This window comes from Canis lupus, chromosome X, assembly GCF_048164855.1.
Source record: "Canis lupus baileyi chromosome X, mCanLup2.hap1, whole genome shotgun sequence".
Classification (NCBI taxonomy): domain Eukaryota; kingdom Metazoa; phylum Chordata; class Mammalia; order Carnivora; family Canidae; genus Canis; species Canis lupus.
In genome coordinates this window covers 31765528-31791450 of record NC_132876.1, presented here as the reverse complement: position 1 = coordinate 31791450, position 25923 = coordinate 31765528, and the positions used below count along the sequence as shown (strand labels likewise).

The following is a 25923-nucleotide window of genomic DNA, read 5'->3' as shown; positions in this document are numbered from 1 at the left end:
CGATAGTACCTCTCTAGCTGCCTGGGTAAGGTTCCTCATAACCCTCGCGGAAGGAGAATTTTTGGTTGAGGAACTTATGACCTTTTATAGGAAAAATAGGGTTAGGGGGACCAGGGTTACAAGTGAACCTATGGAAGTCATTATTAATATTTTTACAGTCACCAAGTTAACACAAGAAAGCGATCACCACGAAATCAAGAGAACAGCAATGACATTTTACACATCTCAAGTTTGCAAACAATTGAGACCATCGATTTTTCCATTTACCTGTCTTTTGCGTTTAAGAACTTTTCCAGACTTTCTTCCCCATGTGGATGCAATGAAGTGCTTGTGAATGTGTTTCACTGTGTTATAGACAATTCATAGCGAACGGGCACTATCTTTCTGATAAGCTGTTGGCACACGCACCTTTCTACTCCTCCTTTCAGACCCGAGTATAATTAGAAAAACAGTAAATTTGCGATCGAGGGGAAGGGGGGGGCAGGTGACAGGCAGAGCCATAATAGAAGTATCCGCCCTGGTGCCTTGGGAGCAGGGCCATCACTTTGCCGAACTCCAGGGGCACCATTCTCATTGTATTTTATGTCAAATGGTAGTTTCATATTCAAGGGGTCTCTGGGTTGGGGTGCAGACGGTGGGTTGAGTTGCTTTCTGAAAATGACCCAGAGCCATGCTTCACCTCATTGCCCACTGCCTGTAGTTGTGTGTGAGGTGGCACAGAACGCAAAGACAGCTGTGTGGGGCGAGAGAGACAAATTGTCATGCTTCCGCAGCCTGGCCTATTGGGGTCATCATGAGAGGGGCCAGGCCGACAGTACAGGCCTCCCCAGAGCCTTAAAGTGGACCAGGTTTCTCAATTACCCTCATGTGGCTTCCTGACTCCTCTTGTTCCTCTTGTGGGCGGGGGGGGGAGGGGGGGGGGGTGCGGGGAGACCCAGGCTCCGCCTCCCTAGTCCAAGCCCAGTGCTTTGCTGGGGTTCCTGCTTTTCTTCCAGCTGGGCACCGAGTCCAGGCAACGAAACCATCATCTGCAGGGCTGGAGGAGGGGCCTGCCCTGTGGCCTCTGTGCTCATCTGTCCCCCTTGGGATTGAAACCACATACTGCGAGGCTGCCTGCTGGGGTCAGAGGGGCAGCCTGTGGCCACAGAGCAAAGTAAATCTGATTAGGTCTCATGAGGCTCCAACCTATGACCATGGCCTCATTAGCACTTGTGCTCTGACCCACTGAACAAATCAACTCCAGACACCTACCAGCAAGCCTTAGGCCCATGAAAAGGAGTAAAAGAAAGGGGGTTTCAGGCAGAACAGAAGACTTTCCCAAAAGGTAAGGCACACAGCCTCACCCAGCTCACCTCCTCAGCTTCCTTCTGGGATGTCTTGGGGACGTAGTGGCACCGGTTAGCATAGAGAGGTTTCAGATCCTGGAAAGGGAAACAGCAAACCAAAGGAGTTTGGGTTTTGGAAAACAAAGCAGCAAGTACTCTGATGGGTAATAAAAGATTTGAAAACACACACATGGACACACGCACACACACATGTGCACACGCACACATGAGCAGGCTGTGGGTTGGGTTAATTTCTGAAAACTGCCCATCTATGGAGCCTGAGAATCTGAGGATTAGATACAAATGTCCTCACAACTGCTTTCTACTGGGCCACTTGGTTAATGAGAAATTAGGAAATTGAGAAATGGGCTTCTTGACATTTCCTCTCTGCTTTCATTTCTAGTCTTCATCTTCCTCCCAAGAGGCCCCAGGGAACAAGATGCAGAACTCTTGCAACATAGTCCCAGAAGGAGGTCTCGTTATCACCTGAGGACAGGACTTGGGCTGGCTGACATGTGCTCCCTTCTGTCACTGCCACAGCTTTTCCAGAAGAAAGAGCTCAGGAAGCCAGCCCCAGGGGGATGAACAGCGACTGAGCCTGTTGTAGATTTTAACTCAGCTGAACTATTTTTCACTCAGCTACACAGATTAGATAAGGACCATGAACTCCAAAAATACTGCTAAAACACAGAAAACTAACATGGAGTTCAAGGACAGTTGACTTACCCTCCTGGCTTGGCAACTTCCTGGTGAGGGAGCTCTCAGGCATGGGGTTTAGGGTAGAACAGACACAATCCAGGGCTGCCCAGACACTTGCAGTCAGGGGATGTTGTTCCCTTTTGGGGTGATGCCAAACATCCCTTGAGTGGTAAGGGCTCAAAAGCAGGTGAGGCCAAAAGCAGGTGAGGATGGGACAAGCAGTCTGTGGCCAAAGCCCCCTTCCTCCTGCCTCCACTTTTCTCACCATTTGCAATAATCCCAGTGGCTGCCGTTCCCCACCCATGATTTAACATCTCCCGTTCCTGGCACCTGAGTGCCTCCAGCCTCCCAGCCTGTAGCCCTGTCAAGGACCGAGGACTTTCCATCAGCTGCTCCTACGTGAACCTCCTGTCTGTACGATGCTCTGAAAGTACATTGCCCTGTTGGCCGAGGCTGGAGTCTGGCAGGAAAGGAATGTGTTCGTTCACAGCAGGGTTTATTTTCCGTGTTTGGGGACTAGCAGAGGCCCTCACTGTCCTGTGGAAGGGGAGGCTTGATGTGCTGCTTGTAGCCCTCCCAAGCTCCCGCTTCTGCAAAAAGCAATCAGCCTCCAACGGCCCAAACAAAGACAGACATGTTCACACGTGGGGGCTGCCCGTGTGCTGCCTCTGGCTGCTATTCTGCATTGAGACCCCCAGGGAGGAACAAGCCCTAAGCCCTGGCAGTTGGGAGGTGGGAAAAAGTCACTCAGCTCCGTTCGGCAACCTTTTTAATCTGGAAGGGAGACCAACTCTGGAGCAAAGAGTTGGAAATGAAAACTGCTTTATGGCAAGCATGTACTCTGTGCCCAGCCCCCTTAGGGCAGTTGCCACCCATTATCTCATATGGGCCGCAGACTAGGCTTGGGAGGCAGGGTACTGTGCCATCCAGCTGAGGAGGAGGCAACGGTGACACAGGAAGGTAAAGTGACTTTCCCAGCTGGCTGGTGGCCACGTTAGTGGAAGGGCAAGGGAAGGGAAGAAGAGACAAGAGAGAGAAGGAGTGAGACACATTTGGAGGGATGTGTAAGAAGGGTAGGTCTTGAGAGGAAGCACACATGACCCCAGGCCAAAGGACAGGGCAAGATGGTTCAGAAGAGCTCCAACAACAGAAAAAGCTGGCTTTAGGGGCACCTGGATGGCTCAGCAGGTAGAGCGTGAGACTCTTGATCTCAGGGTTGTGAGTTCAAGCCCCCATGTTGGATATGGAGATTACGTAAAAGAAAAACTTAAAATATATATATATATATATATATATATATATATATATTTTATTTATAAAAAAGAACAAGAGAAAGAGAAAAGGCTGGCTTTAGCTCACCAAAGTGGTGCTAGGGCCCCAAAATGCCTTTCATTAGACAGGCCAACAGAGATGGCCATACCTTAATAAAGCCTTCTTCCTCAAAACGCTCTGGGTGTTAGTGAGGACTGGCAGATGTCATAGGATAGGCACAGGGTAAGCAGAAAGGTTTTTCTTAAAGATTCATCCAGCGTGACTCTAAGTCCTTGAATCAAATGCTCTACTGCAGGCCACTAACTGTAGGGAGTACAAAGGGTCTGGAGGCAGAGACAGGTAGGTGATCATTACAGGACACTCCCAGTAAATATAACTGGATTTTTCCCCATTGCCTCTGGCTTAGGCCAGTGATCAAAGACATGAGGAGTATCAAGGAAATTCGAATCAAAACCACGATGAGGTACCACTTCGTTCTCACTCGGATGGCTAGAATTAAAAAGTAAAATAATAAGAATTGGAGAGGATGTGCTGAAATTGGAACTCTTATACATACACTTCTGGTGGGAATGCAAAATGGTGCGCCTATTTTGGAAAAGTGTCTGGTAGGTCCTCAAAAAGGGTAAACATTAAAAAAAAGCGTAAACGTAGTTACCCTATGACCCAGCAATTCCACTTCTAGGTATACACCCCAGGAAAATGAAAACATGCGGCCACACGATACATGAATGTTCACAGCAGCATTATTAATAAGAGCCACAAGTTGAAAACAAGCCAAATGTCCATCACCCGGTGAATGGACAACCAAAATCTGGTCTATCCATATGATGGAATATTCAGGCCATAAAAAGAAATTAAGTGCTGTTACATGTTACAGCATGGATGAACCCTGAGAAAAGAAGTCAGGTCGCAGAAGACAATAATGTTATATGATTCAGTTAATGTGAAATGTTAATTAATACAGGGAAATCTGTAGAGAAAGAAAAGTAGCCTAGTGGTTGCTTAGGGCTGAGGAGAATGGGGTATAGGGAGGTGAGAGTCCAGAATATGGGGTTTCTTTTGGGGGATGATGAAAATCTAAAATTGATGTGGTGATGGTTTGCATGTAACAGTGAAGATACCAAAACCCGCTGAATTGTTCACTTTAAGTGGGCGAATTTTATGGGATGTGAACTACATCTCAATGAAGCTGTTTTTTAAAAAAATACACATTAGGAGTGGGAGGAGGAGGGCAAAGGAGGAAGCCATTTTAGCTCATGATGCCATCAAAATCTACTGCAGGCTTCTTGGCCACTAGGCCTCTGTTACCATGGAGACTGCCTCAGAGTGAATACTCCTTGTCAAATGGGGATTATAATGCCTGCCCTACATATCTCACAGGATTGCTGGGGACCTCGATAGAGATAATAGATGGGAAGGCACACTGAAAAGCTAAATGCGCTACATAAAAACAAGGCATTATTGTTATTAAGATGGCTCCTGTTGAATACAAAATAGCACGCATGCAATGATTGGCCGTAACCACACTACACAAATAGGTGTGTACTCGGAGGGTAATATGCAGAAATGCTCAGATTTGCTATGCTAGAGTGGTAGGCTTATGGATGTCACAAATTCCCGATGTGTCATTGGCCTTTTTAAGAAGAAAAAGATGAAGGAGATGGCTGGTCTCGGCTAAAATCAGAAGGGATGGCTCTGACATCGGGGCCTACATTTAAATTCTTGGCCCTGAAAAGAAAATTGGGCAAAGAGCCTCTCTCTCCCTCCCCTGACTCTGCCCCCTGCCCAGAAATGATCTCCAGAGACACCAAGTCAGAGACTTCTGGTGGGGCAGCACTGACCACATGAGTTCTTCTCATGGCAAATGAGGGACTGACTCTTATGCCCGAGAGGGGGGTCCAAGAGGTAGCTGGAATTGAAATAATGATGATGCAGATCCTCCTTCTGCAGATCCAATCATACTCATGCCATTCCCTCAGGATGACTTGCACTATTAGCCAATGTCATTGATCCGCAGAAGATTCTGATGATACAATTTTGCTCCAAATCAACTGTTTTGGAAAACAAAACATTTCCAGTTAGCTCATGAGATGTTTTCATTTTCCTTGCTGATTCAGTACGAATAAAAGGAGTACTTGTGTTTATTGTAGGGGCCCAGTAAGTTGCAGTGGCTCACTTTGGATTTTGATTTGTGGGCCAGATTAGGGCTATGTTATGACCTCCCTGGGACCTAGGCACTTTTGCTTTTGTGGGTCTCTCTCTGAATTAAAAAAAAATGAAAATTATATTTTCTTTATCTTAATTATATTCAATGACTGCATTGATCTAAAGACAAATATATTTATACGCGAAAAACTTTTCCTTGACCTAAAAGCTCATCACTTTTCTACTCATCTGAAAGGAAATGATACTGTTTTTATGAAACCCTGAAAGTCCTATGGGTCATAGGCACTATGCCTATTGTGCCTAATGGAGAAGTCAGCCCTAGCAGAATTGTCTGGAATAGTATGAAATGGAAAAGTGCTAAAAGAAGGGCGAGGGCTCCCATAGAGAGCCACATGGGAATGCCCGGAATCCTAGGCTTTCTCAGAGCAGAGCACAAGTTTGGGTTTCAGGAGTAAAATGGCCTTTCTCAAGGTGCAGCTTTGCGGATTTGGCACCTAAACTCCAGGACTGGGCTCTGAGTGGAAGTTTCTAGCATTAGGGTTTTCTCTGGATCCCAATGACATCACTAAACGCCAACTCCTGTTATAGGGACAGAAAAGTTCAGGAATCTGAGAAAAGGTGACTCCGTCCTCATGGTCTGTTCTTGTTGCTGTTGAAACTCCCAAGGCTCCCAGAACTCATCCACTTTCCTGTTCCTCCCTACCTCCTCGCTTTCAACGTCACTTCCGTTCCCCTGGCCCCAGTGCCCTTGCCTCTGCCTTTCCAAATCTCACTCAGATGTCAAAGGCTCAGTGCTTGCCACCACCGGGAAGCCTGCCCTGGCCACTGGAGTCCAAGATAAAGCACTTTGACACTTAAGAGTTTACACCAGCAGGCATCTCTAGATGACTGTGTGTCCAGCGGTATCCTTGACTATCAGCAGCTTGAGACAGGGATCCTGTTTTCTCCCTCTTCTGTCCCCATTGCAGCGCTTAGCACACATCCTGGCACACACTCAATGAAACCTTGCTGTGTTGCACATTCACTTTAATCCAGGGCTGAAAGTACTCACAATGTGTCTGGCAGCAAAGACCCCGTCGACTATGGCACAACAAAAGGCTGCAATCACACCAAAGCTGATAAAGACGATAGAGGCCACCAGCTGCAGGGGTGAGAGGTGAGGGGGACAGAACAAAAGTGTTAGCCTTCCACTCTTGCTGCTCCCGGAGACTAGATGATCCCCAAGAGAATGCTCACCAAAGCCCAACTCTGGCCTGCCACTCAACGGGGTGCTTTTTTTCAACCATGCAGGATGAGGGCAGCCCTGGGTGGCTCAGCGGTTTAGCACCGCCTTCAGCCCAGGGCCTGATCCTGGAGACCCGGGATCGAGTCCCAAGTCGGGCTCCCTGCATGGAGCCTGCTTCTCCCTCTGCCTGTGTCTCTGCCTCTGTGTGTGTGTGTGTGTGTGTCTCATGGGTAAATAAATAAAAATCTTTTTAAAAATTTTTTAAATCTTGCAGGATGAGTGGGAGCTGGGGGAGGCAGGGAAGAGGCCACTGAAGGCATTTTTTTCCATTTTCAGGGCAAGCCAAGAAATTCACTCAGTGAGTCTGTGAGCACCAAATCCAGGGGAGGCTTGCTGATAACGAGCATACGGTCGGTGAAGGAATTTGACTTGTGTGGCTCCTCCATTCTCAGAAAGATGTTGGACCTTTGATATCATGTAGCCCAACCCCCTACTTTATTTATTGTGGGAGTGGAGGCTCAAAGAGGGGAAGTTGGTGTGCCCAGGGTCACCATCCAGTCTACAGAAGAGCCTGGTGCCCACCATCTCCCAGTCCAGTGTTGTTCTCAGTCCCTCACAGTGGGCAGTGATGAAGACAGGGATGATTTGGAGGCCCCACACAACCTTACGTGGCCTTCTGCATGGTTGCAGAAAGAACATTCACCCTATTAAGATTTAAATATCAAAGACATTTCACAAGGCCGTGGAAGCCTCTGGAACTGATCAGCGATGTGTAGCACATACAAAAAATTTTAAGTCAGAAAAATGTTTGCTTGAACCAGACTGCCCTATACTCTGGTCATGTTGAATAATACATTTTCCTCATAATTTGTCTTCCATTACAAAGGTGATGCTACAAGCCGGTGTGGGGGAAGGTGCTCACAGGGGCAGGGGCAGGGGCAGGTGCTGCCTAAGCAAGCCCACCATCTGCCCCAGGGTCAACTCTCAGAACTAGACAGAATCAGTCCTTTTGTTCCTTGAGATGTCTGGGGTAAAGAGGGGGAAAGAGCATGGCATCAAGCTGCTCTCCAGGGCCAAATCAAATCCAATTCAAGGCCACCCTAAGGTTCTCCTTCAGCAGGCTAGGAGGAAATATTTCTCTCCTTCAAGAGTTGTTCAGAAGCCTCTCCCCATAAATCTCACTTCACAGCACTACAGAGAATTGGTAAATAATGGATGAACGATGTCATGAAATTGGCATTATTAGCTATGCTATGATCAGCTCTACAATCAAAACTCCCCCGTTATTTTGAATAATGTAAGCCCAAAGTGCAAACACAACTGGCAGGGGAGGCAGGGAGTCCAGGTGAAATGGAAGAAGAGAACTCTGAGAGCTCCCCTGAGGGTGATTCCCCACATTGCTGGGGGAGAACATATGGTTAGAGTTCTCTGTCCCTGGAGCTATTACATTATCTGATTAAACTTGCTGTTAAATAGGCCCCATTATCAAAGTCTAGATGCCACAGAGGCTTGTACTAGGGGAGACTAATCAGTCCACCATCTGACCACTCACCAGGCATCTTGATTTACAAGCCTCTAAAGCTGCAATGTGCTTGCAATTCTGTAGGTACCAGGAAATCCAGCAGCTTGCCCTCGTGGGACCCCCATTAGGACACAGAACTTTCTAAGTTTTACCTCGGGTTATACGCTCATTCTTCCTTCGAAACTTACAACACACTTAGCTTTGAACTCTGGGTAATGGAAATGCTTTAGGTTGGTCTCATCATTTTATTTTGTCTTCTGCGGGCCCCAAGCGTATTTGTTCTCTTAATCGAAGTCTCTTAGTTTGTAATATCCTAAAAGGCAGGAACCCTCTGCAAAAACTTCCCCCAAAGGTTACACCTCAGAGAGGGAGGAGGAAAGCAAAGGGCAAGATCCAGAATATTCTATCCCTTTGACTTAAGGACACTAACTAGGGTGCTGAGGGAGCATCAGGCAAGATGGGAACAAGTCCCATACCACAGGTTCACTTCAGAACAAGTTCCCTAGAGCCCGAGGAGAAAAGGCAAAGGAGCAGTTTCTTTTATGGCTCTGATCTGGGAAACCTTAAGAAGTGTGTTACTTATCCATATAAATACTGAGCTCTGTCAGAGGAAGAGTGTGATTCTATAGTGATGCAAACTTACCATCTGCCGTTTGTTTTCAACGAGGTTTGATCCGATGATTCCAAGGAATGATCCAAAGCCGAGCTGCAAAACAACATGGCAAACATAGAATGTGGGAAGGTGATCAGCCTGACTATGCAATCATTCCAGCTCCTGGATATACGATTCAGGACAAGAAAAAAGACCTGGGGGTACAGATGCTAAAGCCACATGCAGTTGTTACACAGCTATGACCTGTTCAATAAAAGTATTTCTCCCACCATTTGTCAATTTTTCCTTGCAGAAATGAGTCAGACTTAAAAAGAAACTCATATGCCCAAAAACTAAAAGTAAAGGTCAACCAGAGCTTTGCAGAGCCTGCCTATTTCAATGTCAATATCCATTACCTAGCGCATGACTGGTGAGTCAGTAAGAGGCATAAAACGGTGAAAAGCACGCATTATATTCTGATCTTTATCTTTTTTTTTTTTTTTTTGAAAGGAGACCGTCTACTCTCTGGTACATGGATTACAAAGTAAAAATTTGAAATAGCAATTTCTGATGCATCCGGCACACTAATCAAACCCAGGAAGTACTTTAGAAATCAGCAAGCACCTTAACCTAGACTTAAAAAAAAAAAAACCTATTTTTTGAAAGCCTGTATTTGTGGCTGACCCACTGCAATTTACGTTAGCACTTGTTCACCTCTTCTTCCATCTCTGCTTCATTTATGGACAGAAAGCATTCATTAGAGGGTGAAGAGAAATGGCCGTGTAAAACCCTGAAAAAACAATCTCCCTGTCTAAGTGGCTGGGATGATGGCTCGATGTAGCAGGTCCCATTTTCCTCTCACTTCTGCCATTAGTGGACTGAGTGGGCCAGGCTCGTCTGCACATGATCAGTAGCCAACGGCTGTCGGCGGGGGTAAAAATGCAAGAAGTAAAAAGTGGTGAACCCGGTCCAATAAATCTTAACACAAGCTCGCTGATGTAGTTACACGTCTCTTTGGCCTCACTAATGGGCCAGGTTTCCATCTGCAGCCTTACCTTGGCTAACAGGGGCATCCATTTCCATCTGAGGCCCCCAAGCCTTCCAGCTGAACTTGGAAATCTAACGGACCCGAGGGCCTGGCAGGAATGTGGTGGGGCAGTGGAGGGGCACTGGGTAGTTGGCTCAGAAACCCAAGAAGGAAAGGGAAACGAAGGGAAGGAATGAATGCAAATTTGCAAGGACTCATTCTGCAGGGCCACTCGGCCAGCCACTCCTCTTGGGAAAATAGAAGCTGAAGTGCACAAGGAAGGGTATGTCCCTTGCCCTCCAGGACTCTACTGAGAACATCCTCACTCAGCAGTTAAACTATGCCCATCTCCCATCTGCTTGTATTTTAAATGTAATTGAAATGTGTTGTCATAGAGTGTACTGATTAAAGCCTGGTTCTCTCACTAGCCTGGCTTTTTACCCCAGCTTACTTTCATCTCTGTCTGTGGAAGAGCTCTTGAACAGACTGATTGGCCTCTCTAAACCTCAGTTTTCTGATCTGGGAAATGGGGAATCTAGCAGTGGCTATCTCATCGGGCTTTTGCAAGCATAAACCAGGATGGTACATCCAAAGGACTTAGCACAGTGCCTGGCACACAGTAAGTACTCAGTAAATATTACCGTTCTGGGGGTTATTACTATTTTTGAAGACATTTCACTTTTGAGCAGCTCTAACCTAATTTGAGCTGGAAAATCCTATCATTGTTTGCTTGAGCTCATAAGAGGCCTTCATGTTTTCTCTTAGCTTTGCCTCCAATATATTCCACAGCTTTTATTATTCAGGAAGAATTCTACTTATAGTCTGTGTTTATTGCACCCTAGTACCCTGGACCACTTGGGGAGATTGAGAGAAAGTCGGAGGCAGCTTCTGACACGAAACAGAAGTCCTTTGACTGAGCAGTGTATCAGTTTCCACAGATATTCACTTGATGTCTCCTGAACCCCCAGAGCAGTCTTGGCCTTCAGACCAGAAGCGAAGACTTTGGTTATTCCTAGCAGTCTCAAATGACTCCCTGATGGTAGTGGCCAGAAGAGGTGGGCTGAAGCCTCATGGAATTGACTGGAAAGACAAGGCACTCAGGACTAGAAGTCCCAGGTTAGCCAGTTACTTCATCCAGTTCCCTCTCTTTCTTTCCATCCCATTCTAATCCAGTCTGATTCATTCGGCTTTCTAATAGTCGCTAAGTACTTGTGTCCGATAATAAGATATGGCCCCTGCCCTCTAGGAGTTTATAGTTCAGTGAAGGAGAGACAAGACTGTGGGTTAAGGACCATAGGCAAGGAAGAAACACAGTGCTATCGGAGAAGAGAATCATTCATTTTGTATTACATCTCTGGCCCCACTACCTGTAAACTGTGTGACCTTGGGCTAGTCCCTCAACCACTCCGTGCTTGTGATTCCCCACCTATAAAATGGGAATCACAATGGTAACTACTAGCTGCCGTGAGCATGAAATGAGATAAAGTATGCAATGTGACTTCTACTGCGTATTTACCGCCCCCAAAATGAAAACATGAATTCAAAAAGATATCTGCATCCCTATGTTTACTGCAGCATTATTTATAATAGCCTAGGTATGGAGGCAATCTAGGTGTCTGCTGATTGACAACAGTAAGGAAGATGTGGTATATATATGCGATGGAATATTACTCTGTCAGAAAAGGATGAGCTCTTGCCATTTGTGACAGCGTGGATGCACCTAGAGGGTATGAGGCTGGGTCAGATAATTCAGGCTGAGAAAGGCAAATACCGTATGGTCTCACTCATATGTAAAATCTGGAAAACAAAACAAATGAATAAACAAACAAAAAGCAGGATCAGACCTATAAACACAGAGAACTGACGGTTGTGTCAGGGGGGCAGTAGCGGATAGCAAAATGGGTGAAGGGGAGTGGGGGATAGAGTCTTCCAATAATGGAATGAATAAATCATGGGAATAAAATGCACAGCATAGGGAATACAGACAATGGTACTGTAATAGTGTTGTATGGTGACGGATGGTAGCTACGCTTGTGGTGGGAAGAGCATAATGTATAGAGACTGAGTCACTGTGTTGTACACCTGAAGCTAATGTAGCATTGTGTGTCAACTACACTCAGATTTAAAAAAATTTAAATAGAGTATGTACTGTGACTTGCATAAGGTAGGATGCTAAATAAATGGTAGTTCTAAGATTTCACATAGAAGGAGACATTTTAACATGGGGTCAAAGGCAGGTAGAGTTCATCAGGCAGGGAAGTAATATCTTTTGAGTCATGGCTGAAAGAATTCACTCACCTGGATGATAGGTTGGTGAACTCACTAGTGTTGCTGAAACCACTGTACATTTGAAAAGCATTTTAATTTAAAGAACAAGGGGGGGCACCTGGGTGGCTCAGTGGTTGAGCGTCTGACTTCGGCTCAGGTCATGGTCCCGGGGTCCCGGGATCGAGTCCCACATCGGGCTCCCTGCAGGAGCCTGCTTCTCCCTCTGCCTGTGTCTCTGCCTCTATCTCTGTCTCTCATGAATAAATAAATAAACTTAAAAAAAAAAAAGAACAAGGGGTAGTGGAAGGGGAGGTGGGCAGGGGGTTGGAGTGACTGGGTGACGGGCACTGAGGGGGGCACTTGACGAGATGAGCACTGGGTGTTATGCTATATGTTGGCAAGTCAAACTCCAGTAAAAAATATATATACAAAAAAAAAAAAAAGAGAAGCATGTGCCCTCCATTTTGGTCACAGTAATGCTATGGAGTTTAATGGAGCTGATACCATTCCATTTGATAGACAGGAAAGTGGTGGCCTCAAGAATTGTATGGAGTTATCCCCACTTAAAGCAAGTTAATGACAGGGACAGGACTAGTTCACAGGTCCCCTGACCAACAGCTGGTGCTCTTTCAGCCACTCTGCTGCATTTGTGGTGTGTTAATAGAATAATGGCCTTCATCACTGCGCCTCCCTCTCCAGGAAAGAAGTTCCTGGCAAGGATGGAGTGAGAAGTCCTATTTGAAGAAGAGCTGAGAGGTCGAAAATTAAAAAAAAGGACAAATCAACAGAATTTCCTGAAAGTGGGCAGCTGCTTCTAATCAACTGTTTACTCTCCTGAGGCCTCAGAAAGGTAAGCTCTGTGGTCATCCCTGAGAACTGCATGGAATCATGGGAAGTGCAGACCTTTGGACCTCCATCTTGATTCCCCATTACCTGAATAAATAACCAATTTACTTTGTTTTGGCTGCCCTCCATCCGTTGAAGAAAAAGTCAAATAGTTAGAAATCCAAGTCAGATTTAAGGGCTCTCTTTGGCTGGGCCCTGTAACTTCTGCCGATTCCCATTCACTGCTGCAGACGCCCAGCTGACGTTCAGATGGATTCGTCATTCAATACATGGTAGTTGGACACCTAGTCTGCGGCAGGCGCTGCGCTAGATCTGGGATTTGGAGGCCAGAGGTTGGGGGTGGGGTATGATACCCCGACCAATGAGACTCAAGGAGCTATAATTAGGTAAACTGGTCCACAATTCGTTCCCATAATCCTGACATCCACAAAGCTGTTAAAACCAAAAGGTTTTTGGTTTTTTTTCTTTGTACCTAACTTGGTGGCAAAACCTTGAACTGATGTGAGATTATTTTATAATCTTTATCCTCTTAGTATAAAAATTCAGTTTATTAGAGAAATATAAGGGGCTGATGATGAGGTTTTTCTCAAGACCCCACTGGGATGTTAGATAATATAAGATATGCACCGTATTATCTTTCCAAAATAGAAAAAAAAAGTCTAAACTCGCAAACACATCCTATCCAAAGATTCAGATAAGGGATGGTGGACCTGCATAAACCAAGCCAAAGAATATGGCCCAACAGACGCCACAAAGGAGGATGTAAGTATTTTCCAGGAACCATGAGTAGGAGAAGTCTATGGTACACCCCACTTGTGGAACCCCGCAGTTGAAAAACATCCCAGCCGTGTCTTTAAGTTGAGATAGAGCATTTGGATCAACACACAGAGAGAGAGAGATCAAGGACGACATTCCAGACCAGGGTGAACAATGAAAGTCAGAGCAGCAAGGCAGGAAACCCCAAGGTGTGTTCAGGGCCAGGAACTGACAATTTTGGCAAAAAAGGAGGAATGGGAGACCGGACCAAGGGCATCTTCAGAGATCCCCCCGAGTGACAAAGCTAAGGAGGCAACAGGGAGCCAATGAAAGTTAGAACTTTATGGCACGAGAAGTCTTATTTAGCAAACCTGGATTCGATTCTCATCCTTGAAATGTACTTCCGAAGGTAAGAACTGTATTTTATTTTATTTTTTTAGAACTTTATTTTAGGATGATCTTATATTTTAGAAAGATTTTCAACAAGGGGTGAACAAAATTTCTGCCTAATTCATAATAAATCACAAAATCCCACTATCCAGAGCTCCGTCTGTTTCCTTAGCAGTCAATTCTTTAATGTAAACTTGTTGGGTTTATCAAGAGTCTTCACATGTGAAGCGGAAGCCACACTTGCCTAAAGAAAATTTCTGTGCTATTGCCTTAAACGATTCCTGTTGTCTCAGTCTTCTACCATCCCACGGTACCTCTGATATAGTTTTTCCATTAACTCACATACACCCCCACCTCGGAGATGGGGCTGAAACTCTTTTTTTTTTTTTTTTTTTTTTCCTGAAAGAAAATCCAGGCTAGTATGGGCCTTAGCTGGAGAGAAGGTGCGAGAATGAAAGGATTTCCATGCTGATCAGGTGGCCAACCCCATCTTGTGGGTTGCTGGGGAAACACATTTAAAGGCCTCATTCTTCTGGATCTAAGGTTAAAGTGTTTACTGGGGAGGAGCAGGCTCGGTCTCCTGCCCTTTATACAACAATCGAGCCTCTTGTTTTTTAGGCCTCCTATGCAGAAAGCTCACCAAAAACTCTTCTGTAAAAATCCCCAGCCAGGTTGTCTTTCTTTATCGGTTTTCATTTTTTAAAAATTGCACAGTTCAGCTTTTATGGATGACCACATCTTTAAAGATGCATGTGTGCATATGTGTCTTAGAATGGTGGTACCACATTCCAGCTCGGATAGAGTAGCTTATGCTCTATTATAATGCACCTCACCATACAAGGGCATCTTGCTTGGCAAAATAAATATGCCCCAGAAAAGTTTCACACGAGTTTGAGCTGTGCAAATATAATTATATTTTAAAATCCCTGAGATCTCAATATTTAAATGGATTGTGTGTATGATAATTCTTTTTTTAATCTAATAACTCCTCCCTAATTTGTCTGTTCTGAAATTTTAAATTCTCACATACTGTTAACACATTTAACCAGCAGAGGTAATGCCCAAACAGCAGAGTTCCAAGTAGCCTGAAGTTTTTCACATTTCTATACAAGGATCATTTATATTCGGAGTGACCAATTTGCCAGTGTGGAATCTGAAAATGCCACCTATGCTCATTGTGGTTTTATCACAGAGCATATTTTATTTATTGGGTTTTAGTTCTCCACGTGGTTGCTGGTTCACCTGAATTCGGTTTCCCTAGGGGTATTTATTAAAATGCAAATTCAATTTGTATTAATTTTTCAATCAAAATTAGTTCATCAAAGGGAAATTCGGGTTCCTGGGCCCTACGTGAACCTGCTGAGTCAGAATCTCTGGGGATAGGGAGTTTGGGGTCTGCATCCCCCCCCACCCCGCGCTCCCCCACCAGTCATTGGTGTGCACACCAAGGTGGAGAAACCACTGGCTTAGAGCTTATATGGTACCTACCTCTCTAATAAGAAAATGATTCAATTAGTGAAAGCTCCTCATTCCCGGGGAAATCTGGATTCTCAGGCATGGGTCGTTACTCTATTTGTTACAACACAATCTGACCTCTAAGCCCAAATGGATTTTCCTCCTTTTCAATCTGCAATCTTCCCCATTTGCTTTTGATAATTAAAACGCATTTTAAAGAAACAATCAGGAACTCTAAGAGCACATTTTTAAAGGTTAAAGCATGGGGCACACTGTCCTTTAGGGATGGTTGTCCTCTTAACATTTCCAGATTAAAAAAAAAAAAAAACATTTCCAGATTAGCTTTTAGTGAAGCACACACACAGATGCACACCCCCACTGCTTCAACTTCCCGGGCTAGCTGAACATCAGGTACCCGAATAACAACAATCGTGAGCCCTCCATCCTTTGTTCGTGTATTCCAACCTAGCCAACCACAGGCCCATATTCTACAGAGAGGGTTCATAGCCACCGTTCCAGAAGAGGAGTTCCTACTCTGAAATGACGTGGAAAATACCTTTTCCTCACCCATGGGGAGTCTGAATCTTGGCTTGAGCCTTTGCTCATCCGTCAGAAATATTTTACCAAATGCAGCTACCTGAAGCACGCAAAGTCATACAGACCCTATAAATTGCCTTTCCAAGCCACCAAAGTACAATCTTACCTCCCCTTTATCTCCTCACCACCCCCACCCCTCTTGCTTGTGTTTAAAAATAAAACCCAATTCTGCTGACAACTGGTTTTCTTGCCTCACCACAGGAAATGGACTGGGTGAGTTCTCATGTCACATGGTTAACAGAGGGCACCGCACAGTGTCTGTGGGACACCTGCTGTTGGCGGCTGGAGGGAGCCCTGCGGGCCCAAGATCTGCGAAGGAACTTCCCCGGGGCGCCGCAGCCTTGGGCTCCTGGGAGGTGGGAGGCGCCGCAGCGCGGGCTCGCCTGGCTCCCTAGGGCTATTGAGGAGGCTGACGGTGGACCCGGTGGCCTAGGCAACCTGCGTCAGGCTTGGTCACTCACAGCGCCTGGCTTGTGAAAGGCATTCATCTTTAATCCCTTCCTGTCCCTTGACTTCTCTCTCCAACCCCACCTTTCAAAAAAAAACAAAAAAAAAACACAAAAACACAAAAACACAAAAGCACAAAAACACACCAAACCAGCAACATAAATACATCTGCCCTCTTTGCTCTACTAAAAAGGAAAAAGGAAAAGAACCAAAAAAGAACTGTCCTAAACTTCCTTCCTGCTCTCTACAATTAATTACAAATTAGAACTGGGAAATCATGCATATGATAGTGAAATATGATGAAAATGAAATATGATATGAGCCAACCTCTAGATTTAGGCTTTGGGTTCAACAGCAGTGTGTGTAGATCCAGATGAGGTTTGTGTTTGTTTTTGTTTTTCTTTTCTTTTTCCCAGACTTATCGAGGTATAAATGACAAATAAAATTGTGTATGTTTAAAGTACTCAATGCAACAATTTGATGTAATATGAGGTTTTGTATGTCGAGAGTTCGGTGGTTTTCATGCACCCTGGGGATGTGAAAAGCAATCCACTGACCTCTGGAAGAAAACTTGTTTCCTATTTATTGTTTATCTAAAGTAGTAATAAAGAAATTGAGCATTACAAATATTCAGTAAACAGACTGTCACTGGTGCCCTCCCCAGGTCGTGAATGTCAGATGACAAGGTGGGCTGTCTGGCTGGAAGGAAGGCGAGATCCAAGCAGCAACAGGTTGATGTTGATGGTGGGGCATTTTACGTGTGTCTGGACTGTGTTACCTAGTTTTAACTAAACTAGTCCCTACAAAATGGACAAGTGGTTAGGAAAGGCTCCTGTTGAGAAGCCACAAATTGATGATGCCCCTAATAATGTAAGCAGAAGCCAGCCACAAGAAAATGGCAGAGTTGACACTTGTCTTGGGATGAGCTTTCTGTCAGCTACATTGTGGGATCAACATTAAAAAACAATGATGCCATGTTGTATGGTGACAGATGGCAGCTACACTTGTGGTGAGCATAGCATAATGTATAGAGATGTTGAATCACTATGTTGTACACCTGGAAGTAACATAATATTGTGTGTCAACTGTACTCAAAAACGTTTTTAAAATGATGCCAATGATCATCTGATCATCTCTGATAAGTCAGGCAAAAATACTCAAAATTATCTAGTGGGCTATTTGAAATAAGGATGTATATAGCCACTACCTTTAATGTCAGACTTCAAGTGAAGTGCGAATCGTTCTTTGAAATTTTAGTTAGTGTTAGTATGAGGGTATTGCAAATTACTGTTTATTTTAATCTAATCTTTGAATTTCCATTTGTGTATGTTTTATGAACCTGTAGAAAACTTCTAAGTGAATAAATACACACATTTTAGAAGCAAATATTCCACATATCTTTCTCGATAGGAATGCAGGACTACTTTGGAGATCAGTACTGTCCGTCACAGTATCGAGCTGTGGTCAGATTTCGGGTCAGATCAGGTGACCCCCATTATATATAGGAAAGCAGACGCCCAGAGAGAAAAGGACCTTAGCTTAGGGTTAGCACTGCTAGTTAGTACCATCCCCTCGACCAGAAAACCAAGGTCCTAGAGAATGAGGTGACTTGCTCAGGATCACACTGCTAATTAGGGACAGAGCCGGGATTCTTCTGATTCTCAGAAGTTGCCCCTCTATACACACAAACATAGGGAAATACGAAAAATGAGCAAACACTAGAAACTCCCGCAGAACTAAAAACCATCAGAGTAGAACCCGAAAGATGGTAGGCAAAAAGCCATTGGGACCTACCTATGCCCATTATACTTACAATAACTCCTGGGTAATAACCTCCGACAGTCACATTCTGGGTCCTAGTGGTTGCGGCAAGGCCCACCGTGAGAATTAACACGGACACGATAAGCAAAGTCACGGTGACATAGATGGAGTTTCGTTTCCTTCGATTGAAGGCTCCTGAAAGCACACAGAAAAACTGAAGCTGCTCATTATGGCCAGAGAAGGAATGGGCTTACAGGAGAAATTAGGAAGGTCTTACCCAGGATCAAATCCCACGTTGGGCTCCCGGTGCATGGAGCCTGCTTCTCCCTCTGCCTATGTCTCTGCCTCTCTCTCTCTCTGTGTGACTATCATAAATAAATAAAAGTTTTTAAAAAAAGGAAGGTCTTCCTTTCCTACTCCAACTGGTACCTGGGGTTATCTATGGGGAAGGGATGGGGCTTCGTTTTTTTTTGCAGTCATCAGGTGCCATGTTTACAATAAAAAAAACATATTTCTAGTTTGAAAATGAACAACAGAAGAAATCTTACCAGTTACATAAAAACGGAAAACAAATTTTTGTGCTCTCCGCATTCTATAAAAGATGTGTCATATCCACTTAGTAGAGTGTTTTTTTTTACTACAAATTATAAGGCATATGATAAATGGGAAGTGTACGTGTGGAGGTATTAAATGAAAATATTTTAAAGCCATTAAGCAACCGAGAAGGGTTTTTTCATAAGCTGGAGATAGGAAATTTCATTTTCAGTGTAAATATCACAACCAAGCCAGGTACTGGGATTTTTTTTTTTTTCATTTATTTCTGACATTTGCCACCTCATGTATAAACTTTAAAATGGTGTGTTGGCAAGATTTCTCACATAACAAATGTGTGTAATAAAGTAAGTGTTTGGAAGCCATTAGTCCACAAAGATATGTATCGGGGGAGGTAGATGGGAAAGATTATAACTTACACACATTTGGGCTTATGTGAGGGTGACATAAATATAAATGACAAGAAACCCGTTCTCCTACTCAGTGCTTATCAGACATGATAGCGCAAACCAATATTTTTTTCGGAAACAGGCTTATTAAGTCAGATAGAAAAATGGCATCTAGACTCGCTTTTGAATTTAATTTTTTTTAAAGGAATCAAGCACCGCTCCACACTCTGCCTGCATTTCTCTGGCGAGGGGAAGGGGCTCTCAGCAGGAAATAGCAGAGATGAGTTCCCACCTAGGAGTTCGGTAAACATAAGCAATGGGGGAGGGAGTAAGAGAGTCCAGTTCTCCAGTGAGAAGGATGAAGCAGCGGGGAGCCTTATGATGGGGTTGCCCACCCAGGCGGCTTGAGTGGCATTTATGGGTCTAAAGAGGCCACTAGAATCTGCTCCCAGGACCCCATCATTCTGGGAGGCCTCTCTGCAGCCTCCAGGCAGCAGCCGCCTTTGAAGCAGCCCAGACTGCACCACTGGGAGGGAGGGGAGAGGGGACGAAGGAAGGGGGAGGGAGACGAGACAACTGGGGAGACCCGGGGGCCAGGTGTGCAGAGGGAAGGGCTGTGCCCTCCGCTGTGGACGCAGAGAGCCAGGAGTGCCACCCTGGGTTCGCTCCACCACCCATCTTGTCTTGCCCAGTGCGGGCCCTGCCGAGGGCTCCCAGGGAGGTGGGAGGGGCTGGCGGTCTCCCCTGACGTCAGCCTGCAAAGTGAGGGACATGACTCATCAGGGTCATTTCTAATGCGATCCTGTTCTAAGACTATTTCACATTGAAATGTACTAGGGGCCGCAGTGGTGACAGGGACCTATGACCTAAAGCGCCAGACCTTGCCCTGGGAGGAGAGGTAGGGAGAGTTGGGAGATGAGGCTCCTCTCCAGTGGGGCCTGAGTCCAGCCTCCGCGGGGAAGGGGCATAAAGGAACTCTAGTGACATCCGTGACATCAGGGCCCTCCGTGAGAGAGGGCTATTTGGGATGCAGATGGCAAGCAGACTGGCGGAAACACCGTGAGCAGGGCTGGGAGAGCGGCCCAGGGTGGGGAGGGGGAAAGGGGGGCAGGATTTATTTTCTGTTCACCTGAAGGTTAGTTTATCCTTCGGTGGCATCTCCAGAGGCCCTAAATGAGTGTCTGAACCAGGGTCCCTGCGTCTATTTGATGACAGACACTTCGCAGTGAATCTTCGAGTTGGTTCCACTGAGGGGCTCTAACAGAAACCTACCATCACCATCGCCTTCCATTCCACCTGCCTTCTCCGATGTCACTCGCCCCATCTAAGCCTTCCCCTGCCTCAGATTAGCAAAAGACAGTGAGGGAACATCTGGAGACACCACGGGTATCTTTGTGACACTGAAAAGTGTCGCAACGCCTCACACGGAAAACGTAGAACTTTAGAGACTAAATTGGGGGAGTGTGCATGTGGTCTTCCTCATTTTTTTCCGCTCTCACTTGCCTGCTCCTTTCCTGCCAAGTGGCTTTAAATCCTATTCACAGCTCTTGGGTCTCCTTTGCAAATATCACTCTAGCTCTTAAAAGCACAGGAGCCAGGTCAGAAAAGTGACTCAGCAAACCACATGGTGTCATTTGAAAAATCTATTTTTTCCCCCCTGCTTTAGAACCTGAACTGAAAATCCAGTCAGTTGAGAAGCCCAGGCAAAGAGCCTACACACTTACCAGGGCCTTTCCTCCAGATAGGATTTGCTTTGAAAATTCTCAAGTAAACTCTGTCATCAGTAGGTTGAATGTCTACTCTGTCCCCCTCACACCTTCCCCCAAGTCACTCCCTACTTTACACTATAAGGACTATAATTGTGTAAGTTGAAATTATTTCTAGTTGCACTTGGGAAGTTGACCATCATAAGGAACCTCGGGGTGAATGCTTTTGAAAAGTGAAGAATCACGTCTCCATTTCCCTTTAGTGTCAATTCCACTTAAAATCTCATCTACTTAGAGCAAGACACACCTGCTCTCTGAATGCGTGGTCCAGGCTACTAAAAGGTAGCTCATTTTGTCTGTTTGGGATATTTTCCTGGTGGTTGTTTCATTGCAGAAGGGAGCCCTGTTCTTATCAGGGTATAATGTGGGGCCTGCCTTAGATGTTCTCATGAACCCAGGAACATCTGATTCTGATTTTGTTCAATCAATCCATCGAAAACCTCCATCTGATACCATGAGGTATTTAAATAAAGCAGGAGGTTCTTGAAAACAGTGCCTATCGCAGTGTTTGATATCTAGAGTGCAGTCAATACTTGTTGAATAAACAAGAGGCAACGTATCAGAATTGCTTCCCTTCTAAGCAAAAAGGCGTGTGCGTGCGGGGGAATTGTGTGAATAAATATAAGCTGCGTTCATAGACTGGATTTTTAAAAATAGGGCACACCTGAGGGGTCCCCAGAACTAAAATCCTTCTGTTCAACTAGTGTCACACAACCCCGATGTCTCTCACTAGCCTGTCAACTTGGCACCCAGTATATTTCTGTTTAAACAACCACCACCACCCCTGCAACCAACAGCAGTGGGAGAGTCTGAAATCCTGTCATGGGCTTCGCCTGCTCCCCTTCCGCCCCCAGCAGCTTCCCTGCAGAACTACTGCAGACCTCTCTCTCTCTCTCTCTCTCTCTCTCTCTCTGCAGTGCCCCACCTCCACCCCAGATTCGTGAGGACCAGGATGCTCAGCTCTAGAAGCGCCCAATTATTTGCTGTCTCCACCCTTCCAGATACAGCCTGGTTCCCCCCCCCACTCCCTGGTCAGAGCCCCCACCTGCACTGCGGTCTTTGAATCTGAGTCCCTCCCTCCCTCGAAAACCTGCTCAAAACTCACCTCCTCCAAAAGTTTTCCTTACCAGACTTACTCTCCTCTAATTGCTCATTATCTCGTGTCCCAGAGCTCCTATATATACCTTACTCAATACACATATTAATTGTAACTGCTACGATCACCGTTGTAATTGTGGGTCTGGTACACAACCCATATGATAACTCCAGTTCGGGATTATGTATCTGACAGGAATGCAGGTGTGGGTTGCCAGGGGGTGGGATGATTGTCTCTGCTTACTGATGTTTTACCCTGTGCATGTTCTTGGTCACCCCCTTAATAATAGGGTGCAGTAATCGCTGTCACAGGGCAGCAAGGACCAGGGCCCAGTATCCTGTCCTGTACACTATGTTGTCGATGACTGGCTAACGGGGATGGGGGGGGTGCTCATCTTTTCAACGGATTAGGATTTGCTTACCTGAGTGAGCTTTGCCACACAGGGAGGGTCCCAGGAAGTCCCAGCCTCACGTAGGTGGAAACAGGTGGCTGCCCACAAAAGACCCTCAAGGCTCTACCAATCTCCCAAACATTTCCTTAAAGGTGCTGATATCCGGTGTCCTGACCCCCCTCCTTTTGCAGTTCTTTGACCAAAGACCTCCAAGGCCACTGGTGAATTACAAATGTGTTACTTGGGAGGGAAGGAGGGGTCCCCCGCTGTAGTAGAGATGCCTTAGCGCCTGGGGGCGGTGTTGCCAAAAGGGAAAAGGGGGTTGCTGGGAGGCGGGATGTAGGGGCGCTGGAGTCCAATTACCACCTTCATATTGCCCAGCGCCGCTAGGACCGTCCCTCTCCAGGCGGCCAGCAAGCCTAGCGCGCAGGCACCTTGGTGCAATGTGTGTCTGTGTGTTTTAAATTTTATTGTTGGGGCTGCAGTTGTGTCTTGCCGGTGGAGGAAATCCCCTCTGAAATGCTGCCCCTTGGGGGCTGTAAGACTACCCCCACCTCCACTCCCCTCCCCCGCCATGCAAGGGAAGGTGGTGTTGCCAAAGCTGAGTTAAGTGGGAGTAGCTCCTAAATAGCCTAGACGCTGATTCAGGCCTGGGTTGTGCGGGACCCGAGCCAGGGAACTCCGGGGAGACTTCCCTGTCCAAACTGTGGAAACCCAGGGTTACCACTCGACTCAGGAATTCGCTAGTGCCCTCGGTCTGCGGACTTTACAAAGCGGGATGCGTGGAGCAGGCTCGCGCGTCTATAAGGGATCTACAATTCTTTGCCCGCAGTGTGGAGTCTGGGCTGGGCAAAACCCACTCAGCTTCTTGTTGCGCAGACCTTTCTAGAAACGTAAGATTGGCCGAGGGCCCCTAGGAGCCCAAGAAAGAACTCTCTTCATCGTGTTCCCCCACCCACAGAGCCGTGTGCCTAGTAGCGACAGTTAAGGCCCTGGCCCCCTAACCTGCGCACTCCCCCGCAGGCAGAGGGCCCCGCGCCGGAGGCCGGCTTTGCGGGTGGCTGTGGCCCGCTGCGGGCCCTCGCGCTCCCCCCGCCCCCCACCAGCCCTCCCTGGCGCAACAGTCTGGCGTCGGGGAGCCTGGGGCTGCGCTGGCGCCACAGCTGGCCAAGGTGAGGAGTGCATTCTGTGTGCAAGTGTGCGCGCGCGTGCGTGAGTGTTTGTGTGTGTGTACGCGCGCGCTTGTGCTAGACAGCTGGGGGGAGTCTGGTACTGCTGGGTTCTGGATTCGGACCCAAGTCCTTGGCCTTATTTGGACCACACTCTTAAAAATAAAAAAGATCAAGTTCTTATACTGAATATGCAGAACCATTGAAAATACGGATCTTCCCACCATCTAGGAGATGACACTTTCAGGGGCCCCTTCGGTGAACGAATTCTGTTGAGACTCGGTCTTGTGCAGGCTGACATAGGGGGTTCAACCCTCTCCCCGCCCCCTCCTCTAGAGATGTTCCCACGAATTCATCACAGAAGACCTGAGCAGATTGGATGGCAGGAATTCGGGACGGAGGAAATTTGCAGAATGTAAAGTATGTTGGCAAGACATAATTTGATTTGGTTCGAGTGTATCCGAGGCGAATTTTAAGATTAGGTGGGATCATGGTTTGACAATCCCCTCCCGCTCTCCTGGGCTCCAAATTAATTTCTCCGCCCAGTGAAATCATAGGGCTTGGGAAGGTGCCTAACAGCTGAGGGGGACTGGGTTTGTGTTCTGTTTGTAACTACCAAAAAGCAGCTTCAAGGGACAGCCAAGTTGGTGTCTAGAGGTAGCTGTGGCCCAGATGTGATGAGGAAAAGTGTTGAACCTAATCAGGCTGGTGGGTCCCCCCTCCCCCTCCAATACACCCCGAGAGAGAAAGCGCGACTTCGGAAGATGCGCGGGCTCGCGCTCGCTCTTTCTTTCTCGCGCTCTCACTCGTCGTCCCCCCCCCCCCCACACACTTTTTTTTCCACACTCACGCACATTCCTTGCATTTGGAGCAGAATAGGAATCAAATTCAAGGAATGTGGATCCTGACGCTGCAGACGGCAGGGATGGGCTGTCTTGAGTGATTCCTTAGGAATTCCCCTCCCGCCAACCCCCCTCCTTTCTTCTCCCCCCCACCCATCCCCCAGGGTTGCGCAACACCCCCCCATCAGCGAGGTGCAAGTCTGCCCCCCCCCCACTGCAGCTCTGAATTTCTGGGCAGCTTCGACAGAGTTGGGAGGGGGCGAGGACTCTGCTTCTCCTAATTGTCGTTAGTCGTGAGCTCTTAGAAGTGACGGGGACTTTGCAAACAGGGAGCGTCGAATGGAAAGCGAAGGCGCAGGTTGCAGGGAAGTGTTCTGATCCCCAGACAGCTGGAATTTACCACCGGCTGCAAGTCTGTCGGCACACGCACACGCACACGAACACGCACACGCCCGCACTCCGGGGCGCGGGTACCCCGACGCAAGCTTGGCGCTCCCGTCTCCGCGCGTCGCCCCCGCCCCCCCGGGCCGCTCCCCTGGGGCTCCGGTCGGCCACCCCGACGCTGGGGCGCGTGGACCCCCTACCTAGCCCCGCTTCCCGCTCCATGGCTCCCGGGGCGGCCGGGGCGCTCGTGGTCCAGAGGGCAGCGCACTCACCCCTAGCTGCCGCCGCCCCGAGGAAGGGCGGCTGGACTTACCCATGGAATCGGGCAGGGACATGTCGCTGGACCGCTGCTGAGTCAGGGACTGATGCATGGTGAAAGCTGCCCTGTGGCCCCGGCCCCCGAAGCTGCTTCACGCGCCCCCGGCTCAGGGCGCCCCGCAGAGCATCCTACTCCGCGGCTGCCGCTCCCCGTCCCTCCGAGAGCTGAGGGAGACTGCCTCTGGTTGCGAGCTGCAGCCCAAGTGTCGCCTCCCCCTCCCTTCCCCTCTTCTCCCTCCCTCGTCTTCTGCCTCCCTCTGCTCCGGGAGGCAGCAGCATTGGCGGTCCGAGCAGCGGCGTGCGCTTGCGCAAGACCCCCCCTCCCTCCCCCTCGGCCCCCCCATCCTAGTTATCCACCTCCCAGCCTCCCAAGCCAGACAGGGAGCCGTTTTCGCCCCTTGGGGCCAGGGCTGCGCAGAGAAAGAGGGGGAGGCTACAGCCTGGGGCCAATCGGCCTTCTCTGTACTTTGGAGAGAGGGTCTTGGGCAAGCATCCTGTTCTAGGATTTATAATTGGGGAGGGGGCACAGTCAGAGGTTCAGAGCTGATGAACACACACACACAGGCACGCGCGCGCGCATGCACACACACACACACACACACACACATTTGTGCAGGTTTGGTCTTAGTGCTTCCAGAATGACATAATGGAGCTGGAGATGATCCAGA

General features: G+C 47.3%; 1 protein-coding gene and 1 long non-coding RNA gene across 3 annotated transcripts in view; one reads left to right on the top strand and one right to left on the bottom strand.

The window, feature by feature from the left end:
- Positions 1-25506, bottom strand: part of TMEM255A (transmembrane protein 255A) — a 51856-nt gene extending 26350 nt beyond the window's left edge. The window contains exons 1-6 of one of the 2 annotated variants that reach the window (XM_072816628.1): positions 25251-25506; positions 18401-18543; positions 8853-8915; positions 6514-6603; positions 1353-1421; positions 10-81 (exon numbers count right to left, since the gene is read on the bottom strand). In XM_072816628.1, coding sequence (XP_072672729.1) covers positions 10-81; positions 1353-1421; positions 6514-6603; positions 8853-8915; positions 18401-18543; positions 25251-25308 — 495 coding nt within the window. In that variant the 5' untranslated portion in view covers positions 25309-25506. The remainder of the gene's footprint in view (positions 1-9; positions 82-1352; positions 1422-6513; positions 6604-8852; positions 8916-18400; positions 18544-25250) is intronic. The other variant, XM_072816629.1, reaches the window with a different exon arrangement.
- LOC140627921 (uncharacterized) lies at positions 10145-17199 on the top strand. The gene is made up of 3 exons (XR_012026418.1): positions 10145-10447; positions 12796-12946; positions 16342-17199. It is a non-coding gene; the product is annotated as an uncharacterized lncRNA (long non-coding RNA).
- Positions 25507-25923: the final 417 nt, after the last annotated feature.